At 39.4% G+C, this 24411-nt stretch overlaps 2 protein-coding genes across 2 annotated transcripts; both read left to right on the forward strand.

Moving 5' to 3' along the window:
- The first annotated feature begins 1943 nt into the window (after window positions 1-1943).
- srgn (serglycin) lies at window positions 1944-6366 on the forward strand. Its single transcript, XM_088917845.1, has 3 exons — window positions 1944-2100; window positions 3312-3456; window positions 5337-6366. The coding sequence occupies exons 1-3, from the start codon at window positions 2022-2024 to the stop codon at window positions 5599-5601; spliced, it is 489 nt and encodes a 162-aa protein (XP_088773971.1). The 5' UTR covers window positions 1944-2021; the 3' UTR covers window positions 5602-6366.
- A 4635-nt stretch (window positions 6367-11001) lies between these two features.
- On the forward strand, window positions 11002-22824 carry vps26a (VPS26, retromer complex component A). Its single transcript, XM_088917850.1, has 9 exons — window positions 11002-11101; window positions 13822-13971; window positions 16390-16465; window positions 18084-18240; window positions 18616-18780; window positions 19489-19595; window positions 20054-20122; window positions 20482-20624; window positions 21278-22824. The coding sequence occupies exons 1-9, from the start codon at window positions 11099-11101 to the stop codon at window positions 21389-21391; spliced, it is 984 nt and encodes a 327-aa protein (XP_088773976.1). The 5' UTR covers window positions 11002-11098; the 3' UTR covers window positions 21392-22824.
- The last annotated feature ends 1587 nt before the right edge of the window (window positions 22825-24411 follow it).

Raw genomic sequence — 24411 nt, forward strand, 5'->3', positions numbered from 1 at the left:
CTCAAGATTTGTTATTTGAATCCTGACCTCACTTGGTTTCTAATCATGTCCGACATTCTCATGGGGTGGAGCAGAAAAATAAGAAGGCCTGTGGAATTAATCTGATGCATTAGATCGCTATTCATATGAACAGACATGCCATTTCGGATTTCACACTAGCTGTACCTGGTCTTTGGAGATGTTAAGTATCTCTCTAATAGGCTTCTTCTGATCACGCTCTGATAATGTGATCTTCAGAGTACTGGAGCAGATGCAAGAAGTCACAGCACAGTTTAGCGAAGGCTTGAAATGAGTTTTAGTTTGTGATGAAAAAGGCCATTTCTGGAGAACCCCCAAGAAGATGCACACAAGGTGCTGTCAATCCAAGTAGTTTTGCAGGACATTATATAATCTGAATACAGTTCTGGTCACACTTTTTATTGCCATGATTAGTTGTTTAAAAGAGACCATTGCATATATGAGAACTATACAGAATGCTTCCACACATGGCACAATGGCTTTTGCTGAAAAAGATAGCCACATCTTTCAGTACAGCAGGTATCTGTTATTTAAAATGCACTCAGGCCAGATCAGGAATGAACCTAGGCCAGGTCTGGTTGTACAATACCCTTAAGCCTAACAAGCAAACCGTGCTGAGATAAGCAGACAAGAAAAACTGAAAGACAGTGGCAGCTCAGTGGAGGTTACCCTAGAACAGTGAGGTGAATGAACTTCAGGTGTTTTTACTTAGCCACTAGTATAACTGTGTACTGTGTATGTCATGAATAAATGATGTGGCATTATAAAAATGTGTGCTTGATTTGAAGCAGACTCACCTTCCTTTTGTAAAATTCAGCTGTTAGTAATTATTTATCTAGTGTATCAATCACTTACATTCATGCACGGTACCAGTTGTTGCAAATCAGATTCCTTGTTGTATTTTACGTTCTATTTTGTGAAACACAAACCTCCAGAGTGTCAGCTTCTCTACCTAATTTGATTGAAAAAGCAAAAAGAGGCATGGCTAGTATGAAAAAAACACAGATCAGAAATATGAAAAGTGATCACTTGCCATAGCCTTTCATTGTGTGTGAGTATCAACAATCTCCTTCAGATTCCCTCAGTCCTTACAGGAGTGGCTAGGGTTAGTTTTGCCAGGACAAGATAGGCTGGACACATGTCTGGACAAACTTCATCTCACAGTGTGATGCTTCACATGAAGAGTAGTAGGGACCCTGTTTTATCCACCAGTGAAGTGCAGCTCACACCTGGAAGGCACTAGGCAAGATGTTCTACACCTGTAGCCTCACTTTGCTACAGATCAGGCAGAGTAGTTAGACATTATTACTTCAAAAGGTGAATCAAAGGGGAATTTTTGTAGGCCTGTTTGTACAAACCCAAAATGGATTTTAAGCAGGATACTAGGGTAACACCCTTACTCTTACAAACAAGCACCCTGGAATCCTTAATTACAGCGTAGACAGGACCTGAGCTTATCCACACAGCACAATACTGCACCATTGCGTTGACTAAAAGGTAGGGTTATCTCCATCTGAATTTAACTTCAGGCAATAGTACTCACTATTATCAGAAGCTAAGTCAAAAACACATCATGAATTATTAAAGAATGGTTATGGTTCAGGTTATTGGAATAAAAAGTATTCCGAATATAAACAGTCACCAAATGGGAAGGTAAATATAATTCTGCAAAATGTAAGAGGAATAATATTAACTCGTCTTAGACTCGGATTGAAAGACAATTGAAGTGGCGTCCATAGACATGTAAAGCATAGGGAATATTTAAAATTGACAATAAAATGTAAACGGTGCAGGACAATACGCAGACAGAAGCAATGTAGTTCGGAAACTAAACGTTACTGAAAAATTAATTTTCCGGAACGGAAGCTGATGTGATTTCAGGAAATCGTGACGCAGTTCTAGGGTGGTTCTGTGCGGCAGTATGAGTAGTTTGATTTACTTCTTTCGACATTAGAAGGAACTTTCACATCTCGCCAGGCAGTTGAGACTGCAGATACTGCAAAATGGGGCTTCTCTTTAACCCTTCGGGGAGGATTATATTAGTTTTAGCATTTATCTTCTTCCTGGGATTCAATGTACAAGGTAGGATTTGTCAAAATGTAAAAACTGCGATTTTTATGATTACAAACTTTTCTTTAACAATTATGAGTTAGCGGTGATAAACTCAAATAAAAAAATTGGTTTATTAATCGCTTCTTCTTTCTACTTAGTAATGACAGGTTATAACTTAAAAGTTAGACTTTCAGTAAGAGATGATTTTTTTGAAGAAGGCGCGTTTCCTCCCGTTTACATTTAACCGCTATGTCTTCTGAAAAAAGCGGGTGAGTAATACTGTCTAAAGAAAGACAGTAAATGACTTATTAATAACATACACGACTATTACATTTGTAGGCATCACCTATGCTGCCTAGTAGTGTGCCCAATCAAAATGTGTGTGTTTTATATAAACTAAAGTGAATTAAATAACATACCCTGAAACAATTCCATGTGCGTGATTCAGGCTCTAGCGAGACATATTGATGTCGGTATTGCAGAACAGGACACGACTATACTAACTGTAGTGAGATTTGCCAAAATTACCCCCTATTAGATATTTAGGGATAGACAAGAAAAAAAATGCATTTTTATAGCATTCATTCGAAATCTACAGCACCATATGATGTTATAGGGTGGAATCGAACACGGTCAAAGCTTTAGTTTATTTTAACAAACAGGTGCCATTATATCGCCAGTAGCATATAAGACCTACTGTGCTGAATATGGTGCTTAATTTCAAAAGATAGTAGCAAAGATTAGTTCTTTACTTTATTGTTATTTTGTTCAAACTTTACCTCTTTAGTTAAGAGCTCCTATTACCGAAATGCCTGTTTCCGATGTTCTGTTGGGACAATAAATACCTGTTCTCCATCTGTACTTGTAGATGACTGTGGTGTGTACATTTCAAGAAAAAATAGCAATCTAAACTTTGTCCCGTCGACAAATAATAAAAAATGCAAACATTCAAAGGGCATGTTCTACCTATACGTATCTGACAGTGAGAGTAATTTATAATAGAACTGAAAATAAGAATAAGAATTTGTCCATCGATTACATAGAGGTGACAGTGTCATGTCTCATCCTTACCTCAGTACAGTAAGTAGTGTTTGATTCTAAGATTACTAATGATGATGGAAATGGGAAAACAAATATGTTACTTGTCAGGGAACTAAGATGCTTTGAAATTCACGACCACTTTGAATCTTCACCACTTCTCATCGGTATTACTGTGTGCTCTTTTTTGTTTTGTACTGAAGGTAAACCAGTCAGAGGGAGGTATATGTGGGTGAGGTGCAAGCCCGGTGAGAACAACGCAAACTGTCAGACAGAGAAGGGCCCGTGGATCGATCTCCCTGACTCCAGAACTAAAGACGGCCGGACAACCAGCAGCCCTGAAAAAATGTAAGGAAACCACTTCTTCTGCATTTTTTAACTGGACGTTGTCCACTACTGATGAAGAATTTTGGAGTACTTGCGCAATTAGTACTATTTATAGTCTAGCCATTGTGGTGAATGGTTTGAGTAAATAATTCAAGACACACTAATAGCCTATCCAGAATGTTTACAGCTTGCGGTCAGTAGTTCTGAGCCGAAACAGAGGAAATGAGAGCTGCAACAGAAGTGATAATGAGAAAGGCTTGAATGTATCTGCATATGTGAAGTGGAAATTACAGATCACAGAGAGCTTTGCTGCGTTAAATCGTTAAAACTAGTCGCAAGAGTTCACATGTCTGCATCCTGGTGCCAAGTATGTCCAATGCTGGAGGACTTCAGAGGCTTTTCAGAAAAATGACACAGGGGCACATTCAGGTATAGCTTTGGATTAAGTGGTTTGAAAACCTGTGTTGATTTCTGATGGGTTAAATGCTCCTCTGCAAGTCAAAAATTTAGAAGCAATAGTTAACAGGTGCACTGGGGGATATAGGTGCTTCAACAAATAGTTCCTCTTTGACTACAACGATGTAAACATTCTGTAAGCGGACACGCATACTGTACTATATGTGTCAAGTGGCTAGATGTAGCGCACTGTCTCTTTATGGACCAGAGAGAGGCCTTTATCCAAGGATCTTGCAGTACAGCCTTCTCATTTTTACAGGTCTTTTAGAAAGGGATTGTGTACTTGCAGAATCAGTGTCAGTGACTTTGTAATGTTCCAGTGGAAATCTGCTGTCCAGTATTGTCTGGGTTTGTAAGTTACTCTATGATTAAAGGATTCGATCAAGTTTTTGATTGAATAGATCAACCTCTGGCATATATCTGTTAGGGGAGAGAGCCTTTGTTCAGAGGAATCAAACTAATATTAAGCTGGCACATTTGCGTAAAAGAATTGACTGAAAGTACACTTTAGTCCCCCCAGGACAGTCTATTTGAACCCTAACCCTCTATTGTGGATAAAAGTCCTGTAAAAAAAAAACATGAATTAAAAAAAATACATTTTCTTTTTAAAGCTGGAAAACAAGATTTTAATTGCATGTACTTGATAAGTCTGTTGTGAAGTACCATCTAAACTGACCAACTCTGTCAACTATTTGAGAAAGTCTAGGTGGTTTCTGAGATCACCAGTACACAAGACCCAGGGGACTTAGCAGCAAAACTGAAATATTTAAAGAAATCACCCTCTAAGAAAAGCAGATTGCTTTTAGGTTTCGATATGACTCTTAAATAGGGACAGAGGGAAAAAGTTGCATTGAATATCTTGAATACAGTATTACATTATGTTTGTTTTTTAGGCAAAAATGAACTTAATGTGTGCTACTGTATGTGAGGTACCTCTTGAATTCAGGGACCGAATATAAAAGTGTTGTTAATGAGACGGAACAGCACTACAAGTGGAAAGAACAATATCACGGTTTCCAGTCAATTATTAACTCTTCTCGCACATTGTTTAGTTTTTCCTTCTCTTGCTCTAGAAATAAAGGTGTTTTTCTTTTCCCCCAAAACAAAACGGAAAGTTGATAATGACTTCACCTGCTTGTCCAGGCCCTCTGAACTCAATAACCACCCTCCTTTCATCTCTGCTACAGGGAGTCAATTTTTGCAGGCATCAGTAACTACTTTCCTCCTTCACCTTTAGTCTCTTCACATCTCTTTTAGTCTGGTGTGTCACACATAAATCATCCACAATCCTTATGGTTCACTGAAGGGGACTGAAGTAAATGGCAGCGGCAGACCTACAGTAGTTCATTGATCACTCATAATGTTACAGCTATAAAGCATGTCATGGGTCTTTTCATGATGATTCATCCATCACTATTGGTGTGTCTGTGTTCCTCTTTCTGAAGCATGGAGCTGCTCCCCACAGAGGAGTTATCTGGCGATGGGTCAGGAGACCCCCCCACTGAAATCGGCTCTGGGGACCAATGGCTGGCGGACGCTGGCGAAGCAAACAGTGGGGTCATAACCGAGGAAGGAAGTGCACTCGATTACGAGGAAAGTTCGCCGAACATGGAGCTCGATTACTCTGATTTCATCTTTCCACGGAGAGTTCCGGTACAGCATCGCCACCCCCAGGATTTGAAACCACGAGAAGAGAACTTATTCCTGTAAGGCCACTGACTGTGCAGTGGAGGGCAACCCAGTTTTTATGTCACGTGTGGTGCGATATTAATACATGCTCTTGTACAATCCCTCTCAGGATTTAAACAGTGATTTTATTTCCTTTTTATGTTCTGTTTTATTTTAAATACTGTGTATTGTTCCTAATTTTCAGATCCATAAGTTTATATTTGAAGCACTCCAGCATTTGTTGAGAATATATTGTTATACATTATTTTCAGTAAAAGTATATGCTGTATTGTATAATATTTTTTTAAAGATTTGTATAACGATATATGACTGAATGTGAAATTCTAGCTAGAAGTAGAGTTACTGGCTATACTGCACTCTATTTTTTTACATATTTGGGAAAAGAATACAATATGCTGTAGATGTATACATACACTTTCTCATTTAGGGACACAGAGATGTGAGCAGAAGATTATATAGCTTTATGTACCAAAACCCCAGTGTGTCAGCATTTAAAAACATTCAGTATCTTATCAAAATTAAGGACAAGAGTTAATTTACATGCCTTCATATGCTGTCCTGCAACAGCGAAACTTGTTTTATTGTTGCACTTATTTAAAGAATGATATAGACAGCAGTATTTATTTGGAACTGAAGTACTATGTAATTGATACCAAATTATATGTGTATTTTCCTTATTATATTTTTTAATGTTACATTAATGTCTGAAAGACTGAATACCAGATACTTTCTTGCTTATAAACACTGGTAAAAATGATTGATTAAAACCAGTTTGTGAAATTAAAATATCAGCATTTTATTACTCAAACAGATAACAGCTAGCAGTCTGAAGACTAAAAGTTTACAGGCTACATTGAAGGTTTCCTGTTACATGTGTACAAATGAGTTTCTTTGAAGGAGATTAAATTTTTCCTAGATAAAAAGGAATTAGTGTTATAAAAATGACATAACCATAAGGAAAAATATAAAACAGCTTTCTGTGTCTATAACAACTCCATATTGAATTCAAATGCTCTAGTCATTGCACTTTGAAATGCAGTTGTGCAGTATACTGTATGTCGCTACACCATCTCCACAGCCCTGGGTGAAAGGCATCAGTTTCAGAAACTGGTTCATGCTTAATGCCTGCAATGTACATCGTTCTCAGCCAAATGACACCATGGTATTAGAGCCTTTGTATCTGCAATATGAGAACCTATAAAGCTATGAAGGAATCAAGCCCTCTTTTCTGAATAAACTTTAGATAAAACAGTGCATGTTCCAGGGAATGTGGCTCTGTTTGGGGAAAAGGTCAGTGACACATGATCTACAGTTTTTAAGTAGAGTATTGCTTTCGATCTTCGCTGTTGGTGAGCTCCGACTCCCCTGCGGTGTTCTGTCTGTGCTGCAAAAATGAGTGCCAATGGCTGGCATTACGTCTGCCATTAAAATGACCGCTGTGTGTTGGCAGCCCTCACATTCCCTCCGCTGGTGCCAGTGGGGCCCTGTCTCCTTCTTGGTGCCATGGGGACTGTGCCGTCCATGGAACTACCATCTGACACTCTTAAAGGACTTTGACATCATCACTCGGATTAGCGGGGTTCCTCTCTGGGATGGCCGGGAGGTAGTTTTTCTCCATTTTCTTCCTATTTTGTACTGCTTCCCAAAGCAAATTAAAGAGAACTGAGCACAAAAAAGAAGGGAGAGCAATACAAGAAAGCACTGTGACTCCTATTTAAAGCACGGTGGTGGCATCCATAATGGATGGGGCTGCTATCTAGTGGCTTTCGTCAACTGGATCAATTACAGTCGTAGGATCAATAAAGAAAGCAATTGAGACGGCTGTGGAGTCCCTACACAAGCAGCATACATTATTAGGCTTGATTGAAGCAATGCAAGTAGCTTGAAATGTGTTGCCTCGTCTAATGCATTTCCCACGTTACAGCTGAAAGCGTAAACCACAACATTTAACAAAATAAAACCTAAACTTTACACTCTATTCTAAGTCCTCTTCTATCTGTGAGTTTTGATGTTCATACAGTTGGTAACTTCTGCAGCTCGTTTCCTTCCTTCATCACTTTGCACTTTTTCTGTCACCAGCCAACGCTGTCTTGGTTGAGTTGGTGTTAATAATGATACTTCAGTCAATTAATGGTCCAAGAGCTCAGAAACCTATGTTGCAAACTGATCCATGACTACCAATACTCTTCTTCAAGGTCTCCTGGTAGGAGATGGTTAATGTTTACTTAGCAGACTATACAGGCCATATAATCAATACAATAGGTGGATAAACATAACAAAATAATGGAAATCACAAACTTACTACTGTACGATACAGATAATACAGATAAAGTCACCTGGAACACACAGGTGCGGGTGCATAGTTCACCATCACATAAAGGACAATACAATACCGATAGTGCGTGGGCACATACAGTACAGTACAGGCAGCATGCCGTGCAACTGTTAAAGAGGGATACAAACTCCAGCGCATATAATAAAATGTAACAGAGAGAAGGTGAGAGCGTAAACACGCCTGGGCCCGTGAGATGAGGGGTTCACCTAGAGGTGGCGCACAATTGGCTGAGCTCTTTACACTCTGACCCAATTCTTAAGCGTTTTCTGCCAAAGTGTGAAAAACACCTACGGAATACAGTAAATAAACGCGTTGCAGAAGCATACTGCATTCTGTTTCTGATTCTTTTATTGGCAGTCTTATGTATGTCTTCGTATTTTGAGAATAATAACATCAGATGCTTTTAGTTCTACACGTAATATTTCTGCCTCTATTTGAAATTATTTGTCGACCTACTCTATGTAAGTCAAGAACTTCGAGATTAATTTCTTGGGTAAGTAAGATCACTAATTTATAGCTGTAGCACTTGTTTGCAGTAAGCCTAAAGAGTAAGATTACATAGTTCATGCTTAGCCTAAAATTATCATTACACTCTAAAAACGTATGCCTGACACACTGCTGAGGTCTGAGCTCACTTGGAGCAAAGCTCAAAGCCCTAGAAAACATGTTGATTAGGGTTAATCAAGTTAAGTTCTGTCTGTATTTTTTTAATCATGAAGGCGAGTTTAATAAATATAGGGATTTTACTAACAGTTTGTAAAAGTGGTAGTATATTTGTAGAATGAAAAGTCCTTCACATATAAATAACAGCTTAGTGCTACTTTATAAAGACAAAATAGCCAATTGTGTTGTAGACATTGTAGACAATTAACATTGTATTGTTTACAGTTTTTTATAACGATTTACAATAATTATACGGTTTTCTTAGACTAGAAAGTGGAATATTTTCTTTTACTACAAACTAATTTTATTTATACAAAAGAAAAAATAAAGAAAAAGGTAATGTCAAACATAACCAGTCAGACTGCTCTACTCCAGCTTTTGTTACACAAAAAACACGAAGAAAAAGAGCCCCATCTAGTGTTTAAAGATATTTTCAGGAAGTTAAAATAAGTTCTTCAGTGATTTACGTATATGTCGTGGTAAAGACTTCATTTTAACATTATCGGGATTATTAGTAACAGTGGTAATAAGAGAAAATGTAATAACAACTGTGATAATAGAGGATACATCGTCATATTTTATATTATTTTATAATTGATGAAAGTTAATTAAGTAGGTTTGTGTTTTGATAACTAGCGATCAATGCGGCATCTCCTTTTACACTCAACACCAGCCGCATTCATTATAATAACACTTACAACCCACGTTACAGGTATTTTTTGTTCAGTTAATTTTTAAGACAGGTTACACACCTAATACAGTTTCGATAAATAATCAGGTGCAAAACTGAAAAAATAACCGATTAAGCCAGTCCTTTTTATATTCAGCTCCATGGAAGAAATCCTAAGAAACCCAGTCAGCTGCCTGAATGACATCAGTTATCATGAAGTGCTTCGAGCGATTGGTCAAAGCATACATCACCTCCTCACTTCCTGACACCCTAGACCCACTGCAATTTGCGTATCACCAGAACAGGTCAACAGAAATTGCAATTGCTTCTGCCCTCCATACTGCCTTATCACACCTGGATAAGAAAGGAACATATGTGAGAAAGCTGTTTGTTGATTACAGCTCAGCATTGAATACCATAGTGCCCTCAAAACTTGTCATCAAGCTCCAGGACCTGCGACTGAACACTTCCCTCTGTAATTGGATCCTGGGCTTCTTGACGGAACGTCCGCAGGTGGTGAGGGTGGGCACCAACATATCCTCTACCCTGACTCTTAACACTGGAGCCCCCCAAGGCTCTGTGCTTAGCCCTGTCCTCTACTCCTTATTTACCCATGATTGTGTCGCCAGGCATAACTCAAACTCCATCATTAAGTTTGCGGACGATACAACAGTCATTGGCCTGGTCACAGATGGTGAAGAGTCTGCGTACAGGGAGGAGGTTGAAACCCTGACAGCATGGTGCCAGGAGAACAACCTCTCTCTGAACATCAGTAAGACTAAGGAGATGATTGTGGACTATAGGAACCACCAGGTAGGAGATCACACACCTATCTACATCAATGGGACTGCAGTGGAGAGGGTCAGCAGTTTTAAGTTCCTGGGAGTTAACATCATGGAGGACTTAAGCTGGACCCACCACACCAACATCGTGGTCAAAACAGCACGGCAGCGCCTATTCTTTCTCCGCAGGCTAAAGACGTTTGGCATGCCTTCAAATATCCAGGCCAACGTCTACAGGTGCACTATTGAGAGCATCCTGACTGGTTGCATCACTGCCTGGTATGGGAACTGCTCTGCCCGGGATTGCAAAGTACTGCAGAGGGTGGTGAAGTCAGCACAGCTCATTACCGGCTGTGAGCTACCAAACATCCAGGATATCTACTCAGCTAGATGTCTGAAGAAGTCCAGGTCCATTCTCAAGGACCCTTCTCAAGGATATTGCATACACCATGGACACATAGCAGCTCTATTCATATTGAATATTGTCTGAGTTTATTTAATTCAATTTCTATTGTACTATTATGTCTTATTATGTAACCTTTTGTGATTTTTACCCCCCGGTGAGCTCGTAGAAAAGACATTTCATTGCCAGCAACTACTGCTGCATGCTGTATTGTTGTGCATTTGATAAATAAACTTTGATTTTATTTTATTTGATTTGATGGAATGCTAATGTACATTAGAGATTAGTTAGTCGCGTACAGAGCGAAATTTTTGTACGGAGTGAAGTTAAAAGTATGTCTGCAAAGCGTCCATGCAGTGTTAGTTGGTTTCAAAATTTAACTTTTCTTTAAAAGTTGAAGACCTCCACTAGAAATTCAAAAATTTCTTCGCTACTGTTTTTGGTTTATTTCGTTACGTTAGTTTTGCACTATTGAACGCGGACGCTTGCATCTTGTTCACACAGAAATTACCAATTGCAGCAGCAAGAGCTATGGAAGGAGGTCATATGACTCAGGACACCGAGTTCTGCTACAGGGGGGTCACATGACCGAGGAGAGCAGGAGTTTAGGGAGGATTTCTTAGGGATCAGAGTTAGAGAAATACACTGTGTGGAAACGGGCTGAAATGGTGAGTTTGAGTGAAACCGAATGGATTGCGAAGTGCAATATAATGGTACCGGCGTGGAAAACAACGTGCACCGATTTAAATCATAACATGTCCTTAGTTTTTCCCCCAGCTTTTGTAGTAGCAGCGATCTCGTTTTGACCGCACAGTGTGAAAGAAAGTGCAGGAGGCCCGGGGGAGTCCTGGGGCTGGATTAGTAGGAGGGACGGAGCTCCAGAGGCCTGTGTTGCGGCGGCGCTGTCAGAAACACGTCTGGATTAATTGCCAGCGCCGCTGTCTCTGGGATCCTTATTTCTTTCGTATCTTGTTAGAATGGAAAAAAAACGCCTAAGCATCACGGGTTGTGTTTACCTTTACCTTTGGGTCTGAAACGGTCTGCCTGGTGATTTTTATTTGCCTGTTTACTTTCTTCACCAGTCGCCCCCTTTGCTGTCCCAAATTGGACAGCTTGTCGGATTCTGTAGGTCGAGTGAATTACAGTCAACTCGTTCAATGTACAGGTTCACTTAATAACCAGCTTTTTTACGTTTTTTGAGACACGTATAAGCGTAATGTAGTTTTGTTTATGCTTCAAAATACAAAGCGCATGCTGTTGTATCTTGTCTCGACTCTTTATCAAATATTTTTTCACTCTTCCGTGCCTCGTGTACTGTGTTCGCGTTTACTGCCAAGTCAATACTAAGGTTTTTTTTTTGTTTCTGTGAAACGACAAGTTACGTTTTCTGTCTTCTGATAGCGTTCTGCAATTATTCTTTGACTCAAGCTGTCTTTTTACACTTCATTCGCGGACAATAAAGGTGTCCTTGTAGTTTGTGTTAATGTTAGTGTTAGTTTTTTTTATCTGCGTTGTTCCAATAACGTGACACATGGAAAATAAACTTTATCTCACAATAGCGCGTTACAGTTGCACTCGTGTAAGGAAAAAACCCGACAGTACCCACATAGAGAGTAACACCAGATCCTCACTAAATATCCAGGCTTTGTCTTCTTACTGGAAAAAAAGTGAAATAATTAAACGGAATGTCATGAAAAGCTGTTGGTGCCGTAGTAGACAGTACACGCTTTTAATCGAAATCTATTTTAAGTGAAAATGTTTCTAAAGGACAACTGGAATAAGTAAACGCTTTTCGCTTATCGTTAGGCAGAGGTTAGGGAGTGGTGGTTTGGGCTCCGGATTGGAAAGGCTATAGGTTCAGATCTCTGTTGATGTACCTTTCAAATTCATTCAGATCTGCTTGAGTAAAATGATCTGCTGTATAAACGTGTACATACGAGTCTTTGTTTTCACTGTTGAAAAGTGTTTACAAAGGTTACCCGATCATGTAAACTAGTTTGTAAGGTATTTTATAGAAGAGCTGTGTTCACAGATTTTCCATAAGGGTAGTTCTGTCTGTGCTCCTGGATTAAAAATGGCTCAATAGGCTCCAAAATGAATACGGTATGACTAAATGACAAAAGGAAAAAATAATCTCTGCATTTATCATGGCTCACAGACATTTGCCCCATTTTTTTAAAAAGTGGTGGTAGAAAAAAACATATTTCTGAACTTCCTTTTTTTTCTCCAAAAGGACTGTAATTTATTAATGATTTGTTTCTTTTCAGAAAGTTTGGATTTTCTGGTTTGGATTGATAAAAATATCTGTTTACACAGCAACAACATTTAGATGTCACATGTATTGGATAGAAAATGTTTTGGTGACAGGTGTTCACCTTCTCTTGTGCCCTTCTGCCCTGGTAATGGGGTAGAGAGGCAGATTTGACTTTTCCCCTACTCCACAACTTTCCACTCTTCAATGGATGAATCTAGTTCACAGGAAGGTAGTGAGCTTTCATTGTTAGTTTATCATTTATACAAAAAACAAGCAGATTAGATTGTTTCTGAAGTTATTCATGGTGGGATGTCACTGTTTACTTGTAAGCACATTTGCTTTCGTTTGTCTCTGTAGATCATGTGGCCTGTGAGCATGTTTCTGCACAGCATCACAATCATTCAGCTTTCGCTTCAAGAATGTGTCGTTTTTTTTCTAACTGCCTCCCAAAAATGTCCATGATAACCTACTTCAGAATGTTGCCAAATAAGAGTATTCTTAGATAGGGTCAGTGGGTGTTCTTCTGCACATTGGTCTTTACAGTTTACAGAATGTTCTCGTTTCACCACGTTTTTCTGCATATTTCTTGAAGTGTGTTTCCAGAATCTGGGAGACAGCGGTGAATAACATTGAGAAGGCCTTGGAGGCGTCGGGGCCGCTGCTGTTATTATTCCTCTCTCAGCTCTGACTTTCTCAGATTCACGCTGCACCTTCGGGTCCCTGGAAGTACAGCCATTAACATGCGAGGAGGGTTATTTTACACAAATCAAATCTTCCGAAGGAGCAGTTAACCAGCAATTTCCACTGGGCGATGGAAAAAAAAAAGATTTTCCATAAATAGCCTGGAATCCGACAAATCAAATGCTCAATGTATTGTTTCTGGGGTCAGTTAGGAACAGATAAAGCGGGCGTCTGCAATGATATGAGCAGCTGGTGTGACTGGAACGGTGGAAAGTCTCCATTAGGTTGAAGCAATCCAGGGTGGGGTCACTGGTGGTTGCTCTAACTGCAGGAGTCTTGCTCTAGGCTGGGCGAGCATCGATTCCATAGTTTCCAGGGTTTGCAGTGCTGTAGCCAGAAATAGCAGGTCTCATTTCTTCTCCCTATTGATTTGTCTGTCTCGTTGTGTCACAGAGTTTCCTCGGGGGTTTGTTTGCGCCGGTGTGTGAAATCGATGTCGTCCTGAACGATGCTGACACGAGGAAGACGGCGGAGATCAAGATGGAAGATGGCAAAGTGGAAAAGCACTTTCTGTTCTATGACGGCGAATCGGTTTCGGGAAAGGTAGGCTCGTAGACCCTCCAAGTCTAGTGGATGAGATGGGCAGAGGTTGGTGTGAAAAAATTAAAACTGACTGCAGTAATATATACATGTGTTGGGGTAGATTAAAGTTCATCAGCTCTTCATTGTCAATTAAAACAATGTATAGGACTAATAACTTTTGTTTAGTTTCATGACACTGATATATTCCAAGAGTTTATTGACCTTTTTGAATTTTCTACAAAAACGTATTGTGCAGGAAGCATATTAAAAGACCAGAATCATTTTTACCATGGTGGTAATTGCATTATAATCCTCATATGCCTTGTGTTCAGATTTAATATATTTAAGTCAAATATCTTAAGTAGCTCAAGCCATATTAATCAGAACACGTTTGTAATCTCAGGCAGCAAACCCATGATTTTAATGATGTAATGTAATTTCCCATTATAATATTGTGATCTCAGTCGGATGTGAACACTATACATATATTTCTTGTTTTAGAAAAGTCTCATGGGAGGTGAAATTGCTGGTGCTGGTTGGACACAAATTTCCCATGAGAAGTAATGTAAAGTGAGAAATGCATTATAGTCCCAGTTCAAAAGTTACACATTTCTAAGTTTAACTGCTTGATTCCAACTATAGTTTGGTTATTGCCATTAGGTTTTGCCTTTTCTATTTACATGTGCCAGAATTTCAGAGTAAAGGTAGTGGAGAATGAGTACTAAATCTGGAGGAGAAGAGGGGTAAGCACAGATGTATAAAAATGAGCTTACAGTTTATTTCATTTTTCTCCTCATTTGCACAGGAAAGGAAAAAAATGATTGGAACTAAAAAATGCTTATGAACTGCGGACATTGACTTTCATCATACTGGAATGATACTCAAATTACTACAGGGTGTATCTGCATTGGGAAAACCAGTTTTAGCTTCTTTAGAATGAAATCCAGACTGACATAGTTTACAATTAATGAATCAGCATGTTTTGTGCACCTGGGGATATTTAAAAAATATTGCAAGTGTCCTGGCAAACAAATATCTCCCTTTAAATGCTGAGGGCTAGAAATGATTATTTCCATCAGAATAATGTGGTGGCAAAGATACCACTGATGGCAGTGGGGAGATAAGCTCACTTCAGACACACTCACAGGTTAATTGTGGCTTCACTGTACATGATAAAAATAGGAAGACGTTTATAATTTATCTTTCCTCAATGCCATAAATTCTACACAAAATATGCAGGGAAAAAGAGATTTGAATATGACTATAAACTGTTCTTTAAATTGCTTCAAAACAGAATCGTAACAGAAGAAAGTGTGCTGATGGAGCTTTGAAAAGTTGACTAATCGTTTTTATTCAAGCAGTGCATACATGCAGGGTTACAAATGTACTGTATATGTGAGGACAGTACTGTGCACAGTCTTGGTGTCCTTCTTTATACAGTAACATGTTTGATCTGTAGGATTACACTATCCTAAGCGCATTGCAGGATTAAATGAGACAACTCCCAAAGATCTTTGCCTCTGTCAGGTCATTCTCTGCAGGGAGTGTGTGTGGGTGTTTTCCTAATTGTTATATTTTCCTGCACACAACATTTGGAATCGACTCCAGTCCCCACCTCTTCCTCCTCTTTCTGTAAATTGAATTAATCCACTCGAATGAGTTTGAACAGGTTCCTGGCATTGTTCTCTTCCTTGTTATTGTTGAGCTTTCAGGCTTTCAGCGGGAAATCACTGCAACATTTCAAACCTTTCAAGTTGCAGGATTCACTGTGATTTTTGTTCTGTTTTCATTTGGAATGAGGAAGTCCAGAGACAAGGCCGCAGTCCAGAATTGGTACCTGTTCTGGCTGTGTATGCAGAGCACTTTGTAACTGGTGGAAGGATTAGGAGTGACTTGACTTAGCCTGACTCTGTTTGGCATATCCTCTTGTCTGCACCCATAAGGGTACTGTTGTCCCAGCCTAGCTTTTGTTGCTCTAAGTGTTGTACTAAAATGTGGAAATAGTAGGTGGAATTGTTTCATTACTTCAAAAGCCTTGGTAAGTTGTTTTTATATGGATATTGATTTTGCATTAATTGCTGGAATTCAGTCTCAGGAGGGCTACCAGGGGCAGTTTATTCTACTGGTATAGTTCTGTGCCAAATTCCTGCACGTTTTAAAGACGCTTTCCTGCAGCACATGGTCAAGAATTGGAACAACCAAGTGGCAAGCATCCAGATCCATAAGCTGCTTTTTAGCATAAAAATGGTAAAATTGGGGATTGGTATACCTAATTAAAAAATCACCTTGTGCATTTGACACTAGTAGCTAATGTTAGTTTTTATAGGAAGTGTTGAGAACAACAAAGATTCCTCAGGGCTGAGTAAAATGGAGACACTGCACAAGATCATGAGAGGAAATTCAAGTGTTCTTTCCTTCAATTCCCATTCTTGTTTCCAGGTGAACCTCACTGTGAAGCAGTCTGGGAAGAGGTTAGAGCACCTAGGAATTCGCATTGAATTCGTGGGACAGATAGGTGAGTTTCTTAACAGGATGTGTTAAGAACCTTAAACCTTAAGGTTCAGACTGTATGTAATCATACAAAGCCTCGTCCGTTAGTGAAGTATTGCATTTAGACAACATTGTTTATAATCCTATCAATAAACAATTTTCTTCTCTTACTTCAAGTGCTCTTGACCATTTTTGGAGATCTCTCACTGTTGGCACTGTATCACAATTCTCTTCACAGCTCTTTGATAAAGAAACTTCCTTGTTTGGCTGAAGTGGTTAGTGAGATATGCTGTTAGAAGGCCACTGGGTTTTATTTTTTTCCCCATTCATTTTAATTTTCAGTTTTATTACCACTAAAAGAAGCATCTGTAAAACAGATACTGAAGTGGTCTGATGCACTGTGTGAATATATAGTGAGATGAATTTGTTTAAAGGGTAACCAAGGGTCCCAATTTCTCAGACACGTTATTAAATCTTGGTAACAACATAAATTAATTGACGGTATTGAAAATTCAGAATTAGGGACAAAATCCTAAACTTTGTGAAAGGACTGTACAGTCGCCATGTTGTTGCAAACCACTGATCTTGAGCGAGAGTTCCCACAACTTGTGACATGATGTGGCCCTTCCTGCTCATTAGTCACTGTAATGACTAATGTACTGCAATGTACAAGCGAATCAGTACAGGTTGTGCAACAGATATTTCACAACAGAAATGTCCCAACGTGATCTACATGCAGAGTTAACAAGTAGTATTTGTCTGCAAAACCATCTCAAAGTTGAGAGCAATATTTCTATTGTATTAAAAGACATCGTCTATTGTATTAATATTTACATTTGACTTTCATTGTGGTTTGAAATGCACTCATCAAAGACGATTCTTTCTGACCCTGAAATGTAAAAATAGCATTGCTAATGTTCCCTGTTAAAAAAAATATTCTCCTGAAATACTGCAATTGAAGATTCAGTCATGGTGCTTTCATCACATTTTTAATGTAAGAGGACAGTGAAGCACAAAAAGCTTTGAAATATACGGAAAGTGTTCCCTGATCTTTACTGTCGTGACTGTTGTGCAAAGGAAAACAAGGCAGACTAGGATAGGCTTATGCTGGCAGTCTATTCAACATGATGCAGATGCAGTGAGTTTCATACTCTGGTCAAAACATTGTGAATCCTGTCTGTTATACAAAGACACTCCAGGAGAGCCTCAAGACAGTGTGCCGCATACCCAGAATATCTTTGAAAATGTAGTTGTATGTTTTTAGAATGTATGGGGCATTTCATTTCTGTAATTTTCCTTTCTAGACAAGCACCAGTTCTAAGTTTTTTGTATTTTTCTAGCCGAGTAGAGTTGAAAGCTTAGCAAAGCATGTGCCTGTCATGTGAAGAGTACAACAGTTCATTATCCATTGAGCTTCCACAGCAATGTTTTAGCTCCGCAAGTTCTTGCAGTTGAGTGGGCTGTGAGTGCAGTGAGGATATGGCACTGAATAAAGGGTATTATTGATGTGAGGCTTCTCCACTACAGTTTGGTATTTACCACATTTGGTCAGTCATTTTCGTTAGCAGAATGACTCGGTTTTGGAGTTTCGTCTAGTAAAACCTTGTGTTACATCTGGGCCCTGCTTTTCTCTTGCTGCACAGAGCTGTTCAGCGACAAAAGCAACACCCATGAGTTTGTGAACCTGGTAAAGGAGCTGGCTCTGCCCGGGGAGCTGACGCAGAACAGGAGCTACGACTTTGAGTTCATGCAGGTGGAGAAGCCGTACGAGTCCTACATGGGAGCCAACGTCAGGCTGAGGTAAAGCTGTCAGAGTCTGAGGGTGATTAGTAAAGATCAGAAGTAATTATCACTTGTTCTCTAGTTTCTGTATTGTTCTATTGCCTTACTGCTGAGCAGAGCCTGTTTCCCATTCTGAACTCGGTTCTGAAGGATTTGTAAGGAAGTAAAGGCTTGGTGCCAGAGGAATGTTTTTAAATTTACAGAGAGTAAAGATGGTCACTCTGCTTTCAAACATCACTTTTATGTTCATTTCAGACATTTTGTTTTTGCGGCTATAAGCAATGCAATAGAAGCAACATGCTGAATGCAGCATTTGCATGTTTAGCACCATGACGTAATGGGGGTTGTCAATCATGCAAAACATGACCACTCAGTTCATTGACTTTTTTAAAGGTATTTCCTTAAAGTGACGATTGTGAGAAGACTGTCAGACCTGGTGAAGGAGTATGACCTCATTGTTCACCAGCTCGCCACGTATCCTGACGTCAACAACTCCATCAAGATGGAAGTGGGAATTGAGGACTGTCTCCATATAGAGTTTGAATATAACAAGTCAAAGTAAGTAGAACCCTCACTCAGTTCTAAAATGGTATATCGCGATTTTCCTGAAAGTCCTGCTTCAAAATATCACAGTGAGATCTTGGAAAGAGTCGTCACATTTTAAGTTTTGAGCACATTTTGATTTTTTACTCTTTAACACACGTCCTGTTTTTAAAGGCCTACCAAGCTTTGTGGTAGAATTTTCCTGATATGCCAGATTTACCGCTGTTTGATGTGATTTCCACTTTGAGACGTGCTCAGAGGACCGGCTCAAACCCGAATGCGGTTATGGTTAGCAGGCACAGAGTATGGTTGCTGTGCAGAATTATAGAATGAAATTCGGTTCAAAATTCATCTTAAGAACTGAATTTTAAGTGAGTAAAAGCCACTCGTGAGGATGCCTGGGAAATATGAGACTGAATTAGTTAAGGTTTGTTGTTACTCACCCTTGTAGACGGTAAAAAAAATCTTGTTTCTTTGAACCCAGGACAAATCCGATGGTTTAACTTGAAAGACTCATGAGTAAATGTCATTCATGAATAACTGCATGAGTAGTCCAAGTAGGTAACTGCGTCAGCATGCGTAGGCTGAAGAAGAAGGCTCCACAGCCGAAACGTTTTTGTTCTCTTTTCAGCATGGAATAAACCTTTACTTCTTCCTTAACTGCATGAGTGATGAGTTCTGTGAGTTGTACATTCAGTCTAAACTAGTCCTCTGTTTGTTAAGGTACCACTTGAAGGATGTCATTGTGGGGAAAATCTACTTCCTGTTAGTGAGAATCAAAATCCAGCACATGGAGCTACAGCTGATCAAAAAGGAGATCACTGGGATAGGTGAGAGATTGTTGAGAGTGCTGAAAAAAGAAAGACACAGAAAAGTATTATTTCAGGCTGTTGTTCTTGTTGAATTGCTATTATTGTACACGTCCAAGAGTTTCATTAAGCAGCTTCCTGAAGGACTCCAGGCAAGTCATCAAAATATTTGCGATGGGAAGATTTGAAATGCAGTGTGATGCTGTCGGTGCAGATAAATGATCCGATAACTGGTATTTAGTGCTCAGGAAGGAAGTCAAAGAATGCTGAGTAGGGTGAGGTGACTATTCAGACAAAAGCTGCCTTAAATGGATGTGATTGCTTACTTTGTAGAGAGGATTCTTCTTAAAACCATGAGTTGAAAAATTGGAGGACGGTTCCTTTCCTCATTCAGGAATCACTTAATGAGGTTTTCTAAACTATTTTAGTAGCCTTTTAGGCTGAAATATCTATGCTTAATAAAAATTCCTTGCCCACAGGACCTAGTACAACTACAGAGACAGAGACAATTGCGAAGTACGAGATCATGGATGGGGCTCCAGTTAAAGGTAATGAAAGAGGAAAGGCAGTGCCTTTAAAAGCATAAAAATAATTTCCTTATTCAGTCTTGTCTATTTCAACATTGCAGTTTCTACTTGAAAAAAATATGAAAAAAGTATAGTCATTTTTGTTTGATAGAGCCTGTGAACAGCTTCTGTTTTGTGAGATTTTCTAATTGGTGTGGAAACCTTGCAGGGCAGTAACCTCACTGGGAGGTTCATTCACTGTGTTCCAGTTTGTCTCCAGTAGGTGTCAATATAGACACACCTCTTGGGCGTTTCCATTATTTTTTTCCCCAGATTGCTTACTGTTTAGCCTCGTTGAGCTCTGCCTCTGCCCTGTTAACTAACGTTTATTCTTCATCAAGGGGAGTCTATCCCCATCAGGCTCTTCCTGGCTGGCTATGACCTCACTCCCACGATGAGGGATGTAAACAAGAAGTTCTCGGTTCGGTACTTCCTCAACCTGGTGCTGGTGGACGAAGAGGACAGGCGATACTTCAAGCAGCAGGTAGAGCAGTTCTTGAGATGAGTACAGACAACATCTTGATCTTTTCATTGTACAAAACTAATGATCCACCACCACCACCAATGTGCAGCCCCACCTGGATGATGTGGTGGCAGACACAGTGCGCCAGTGCACTCGCCACACACCAGCTATCAGTGGGGAGGAGAACAGAGTGATGAAGCCAGTTCAGAGATGGGGATTATTAGGAGGCCATAACTGATAAAGGCCAGGGGGAAGTTTGGCCAGGTTGCCGAGGTAACACGCCTACATTTTTCAAGAAATGCCCTGGGACTTAAAGACCACAGAGAGTCAGGACCTCAGTTTTACATCTCATCCAAAAGATGGCACCTTTTTACAGTATAGTCTCCCCGTCACTATACTAGGGCATTAAACATTAGGACAACACAGACAGCAGGGTGAGCTCCCCCTACCGGCCCCACTAACACCTCTTCCAGCAGCAACCTTAGCTTTCCCAGGAGTCTCCCATCCAGGTACTGACCAAGCTCACACCTGCTGAACTTCAGTGGGCTGCCAGGTGTGAGTTGCAGGATGACGTAGCTGCTGGCAATAAAGCTATAGAATAAGTGAGTGAAGCATGTGTACCAGGTGATTGCTCTCTGTTGCCCAACTCTTGCCCATGCCTGATTTCTCTGCAGGAGATTGTTCTGTGGAGGAAGGCTCCGGAGAAACTGAGGAAACGCAACTTTCACCAGCGCTACGAGTCACCCGAGCAGAGGACAACGGTTTCTGCCGAGAAGCCGGAGATGTGAAAAGCACGGCGGAAGGAAAAGCGAACTTGGTGGTTTCTACTTTCGGCAGAGCAGCAGACTGGAAGAAAAATGGATAAGAGAACGGCCGAACACCCCACTTCTCCTCGCTGCCTTCTTTCCATCCGACACTGCTGCTTACCAAGCATTCCGCTAGCGACTGCGGTCTCTGCGCAAGACAAAGGAAACGAGAAAAAAAACAACACTGGAACGTCCAGAAGCTACCATTTCTTTTATACTGCACATTTTACCCACTTTCGTTGAAATAAAATATTACACTTGCATATGCAAAAAAACTTTAAAACAAGAATAAAACAAGTTTATACTTATTTCGAAGAGCGTTCCCATGCATGTAGGTGGTTAATTTATAAGATTATATGAACAGAAATAATATGTTGCATTTTGTTAGATGTGGGTTTCAGGATCTGCCTTTAGAAACACGCTAAGGGGAAAGGCATATGAGATCCCTGCGTGCCATATTCTTAATTCACTGTAAGGTGTAAAAGATTTATATTGGAGACTGTCTCCTAAGTTATGTAGTGTTTATTTTACAGTTTATACCATTCTTTCCTAAGACTTTGTTCTATACAGTGAGGCATATTTTACTTATTTTTTTGCCCCAAAGCTGAAGAATTTATGTTGAAAACAGTGCTGTTACAAGACGATAGTAGGAGTCTAAATTTTGCTACAGTCTTCTTGGAGTCCTCCAGATGAAACTGTGTATTAAAATCTGCTTTTACTGTTGCCAGTCTCATCTCACTGGCTTAACTCAAACATCACATGGATTGCTTTTTAATTTAAAAAATCCATTAAATACACAATACACCTGCTTTAGTTTTTTTTATGCGTGCGGAAAGAGTGATGATTTTCAGAAAGGTAAATGCACAGTTATAAAAGCTTAGAATGACTGTGCTGCATTCACTTCATACTTCAGTGTACAGTCCAGTTGCTGATGACCATGCACAGGCAATTTATATCCCTTTTTGTTGTAAGTGCCTGTAAGAAACTGAAAGTTTATGCCAAATATTGTCTTCGCCATTTGCATGTTCTCACACCTTTTACAATGTCCAATTTAAAACGGTGAAATTTGTGAGCATTAAAAATTGTACTTTACAGCCTCCAGTTATTCTATTTCATCTACAATAAAAGTTTAAAATTTCTGCTGGTATTCTAACCACAGCCTGGTGTCCTAACGTTTGGTTACATTGAGAAATGACATTAAAATGTGTACAGTATCTGCAGTAAATAGTACTTATGTTTTTTCAGAATGTATTTTGATGATTCTATTAAATTAAAGTAGATCTGCAATCGTAAGAAAATGTTCGTGATAAAAATCCAGAAATAGTTGTATTTTAAATGTTATTTTCAGTTGAGGATCCTTGAAATTGGTTCCACAACATGTATGATTTCTAAATTAAAAACTAGTTTTCTGATTATTCTCTATGTAGGGTTTGGACTATTTTGTAGTGTATTTTCTCAGTGGAAAAGGGTATACCTAGGGGAAATGTGGTCAGTGGGGTCTCAAACTGTTTATTAATTAGCAAAAAGTTCTTTAAGGTAAAGTGTAGAAGTAGTTGTTCTTCATTATAGATTATTCTGAAATTTAACTGGGGATGCCTGTAAGGTTTCCTGTTTGTGTACCCTTGCTGCATTTCATACTTCAACCCTATTAGGTATAACAGGAATCATAACTCGAGCAAAATGGAATGACAAGTCAGTGCTATTTGCTAAATCATTCAAAATCTCATTTTAAATTATATATCTATTAAAGCAATTTCTAAATCTCAAAGGTGTTACTAGCAACTAGTTGATAGAATTTAAATCCTAAAACAACATTTATGAAAATTACAATTACATCTTTGAGAGAAATGGCATAGTACTGTTCATGATTGTAGACTTCTCTGTTCATTCAAGCTTAGTATCTATGCATTATTCAAGATTAGCTATATAAAGCAGTAGTTCCCAACACTGGTGTTTGTTCCGACTGTTTATCAATGATGCTAACTGATGCCTTTATTTGATAAAGATGCTTTTTTAGACTTTGCTTGTTTCTACCGTCTATCCACGTTTCAAAAATACTGTAGTCCAACAACTTCTTCATGCAGAACTTCATGCAATCTCTTGCTTATTAAGAATCTGACCCTTTTCAGTCTGTTAAATTTAGCAAATAGTAACTGTGCATTAATATTTTCAGAAATAAATCAAGTTTAAGTTTGTTCGCTGCAGAGGTTGTTAGCTTCGTTTCACTTAGAAAATCAACAAAACATGTAATTTGGCCAGGGGTGCCCAAACTTTTGCATAAAACTGTATATCACCCTTCAACTCACAACTGGCAGCCCCCTGAAGCTAAGCAGGTGTGAGGCTGGTCAGTACCTGGATAGGAGACCTCCTGGGAAAGCTAAGGTTGCTGCTGGAAGAGATGTTAATAAGATCACTTTGAGGCCTCTGTGTTTCCAAATGCCCCAGTATAGTGACACTATCCTGTAAAAAAAGCACCGTTCTTCAGATGAGTAAAACTGAGGTCATGAGTCTCTGTGGTCATTACAAATTGCAGGACCTTTCTCGAAAAGAGTAGGAGTGTTATCGCGGAGTCCTGGCCAAGTCATAGCCTTCTATTACCCTCCATCTATGAATTGGCTTCGTTACTCTGTTCTCCTCCCCACTGATAGCTGATGAGTACTGGCACACTTTGCCTGCAGTCGCATCATTGCTAGTGAAGGGGTGTATCCATTAACTTTAAAGCGCTTTATACATTTAAGGATTTATTTGATTATTAGTAAATGATCAATAGCCACGAGTAGGAAAGACATTATCAAGCACTCAAACATGAAATTTAAACTGCTTTTCAGCTAATACCTTAATTAAGGGGAGTACTGAAATTCAGAAACTGGGTAGGATTTATACCAATTACTAATCCATTCAAAATTTTCAAGAAATGCATGAACATAACCACGGATATTGACAACACTAGCTCCCTAGCCAAATAACTCTCGTGTTAGGGCAGACATGCACTTTGACCTTAC

Source organism: Atractosteus spatula, chromosome 5 (genome assembly GCF_055471065.1).
Source record: "Atractosteus spatula isolate fAtrSpa1 chromosome 5, fAtrSpa1.hap1, whole genome shotgun sequence".
Lineage (NCBI taxonomy): Eukaryota > Metazoa > Chordata > Actinopteri > Semionotiformes > Lepisosteidae > Atractosteus > Atractosteus spatula.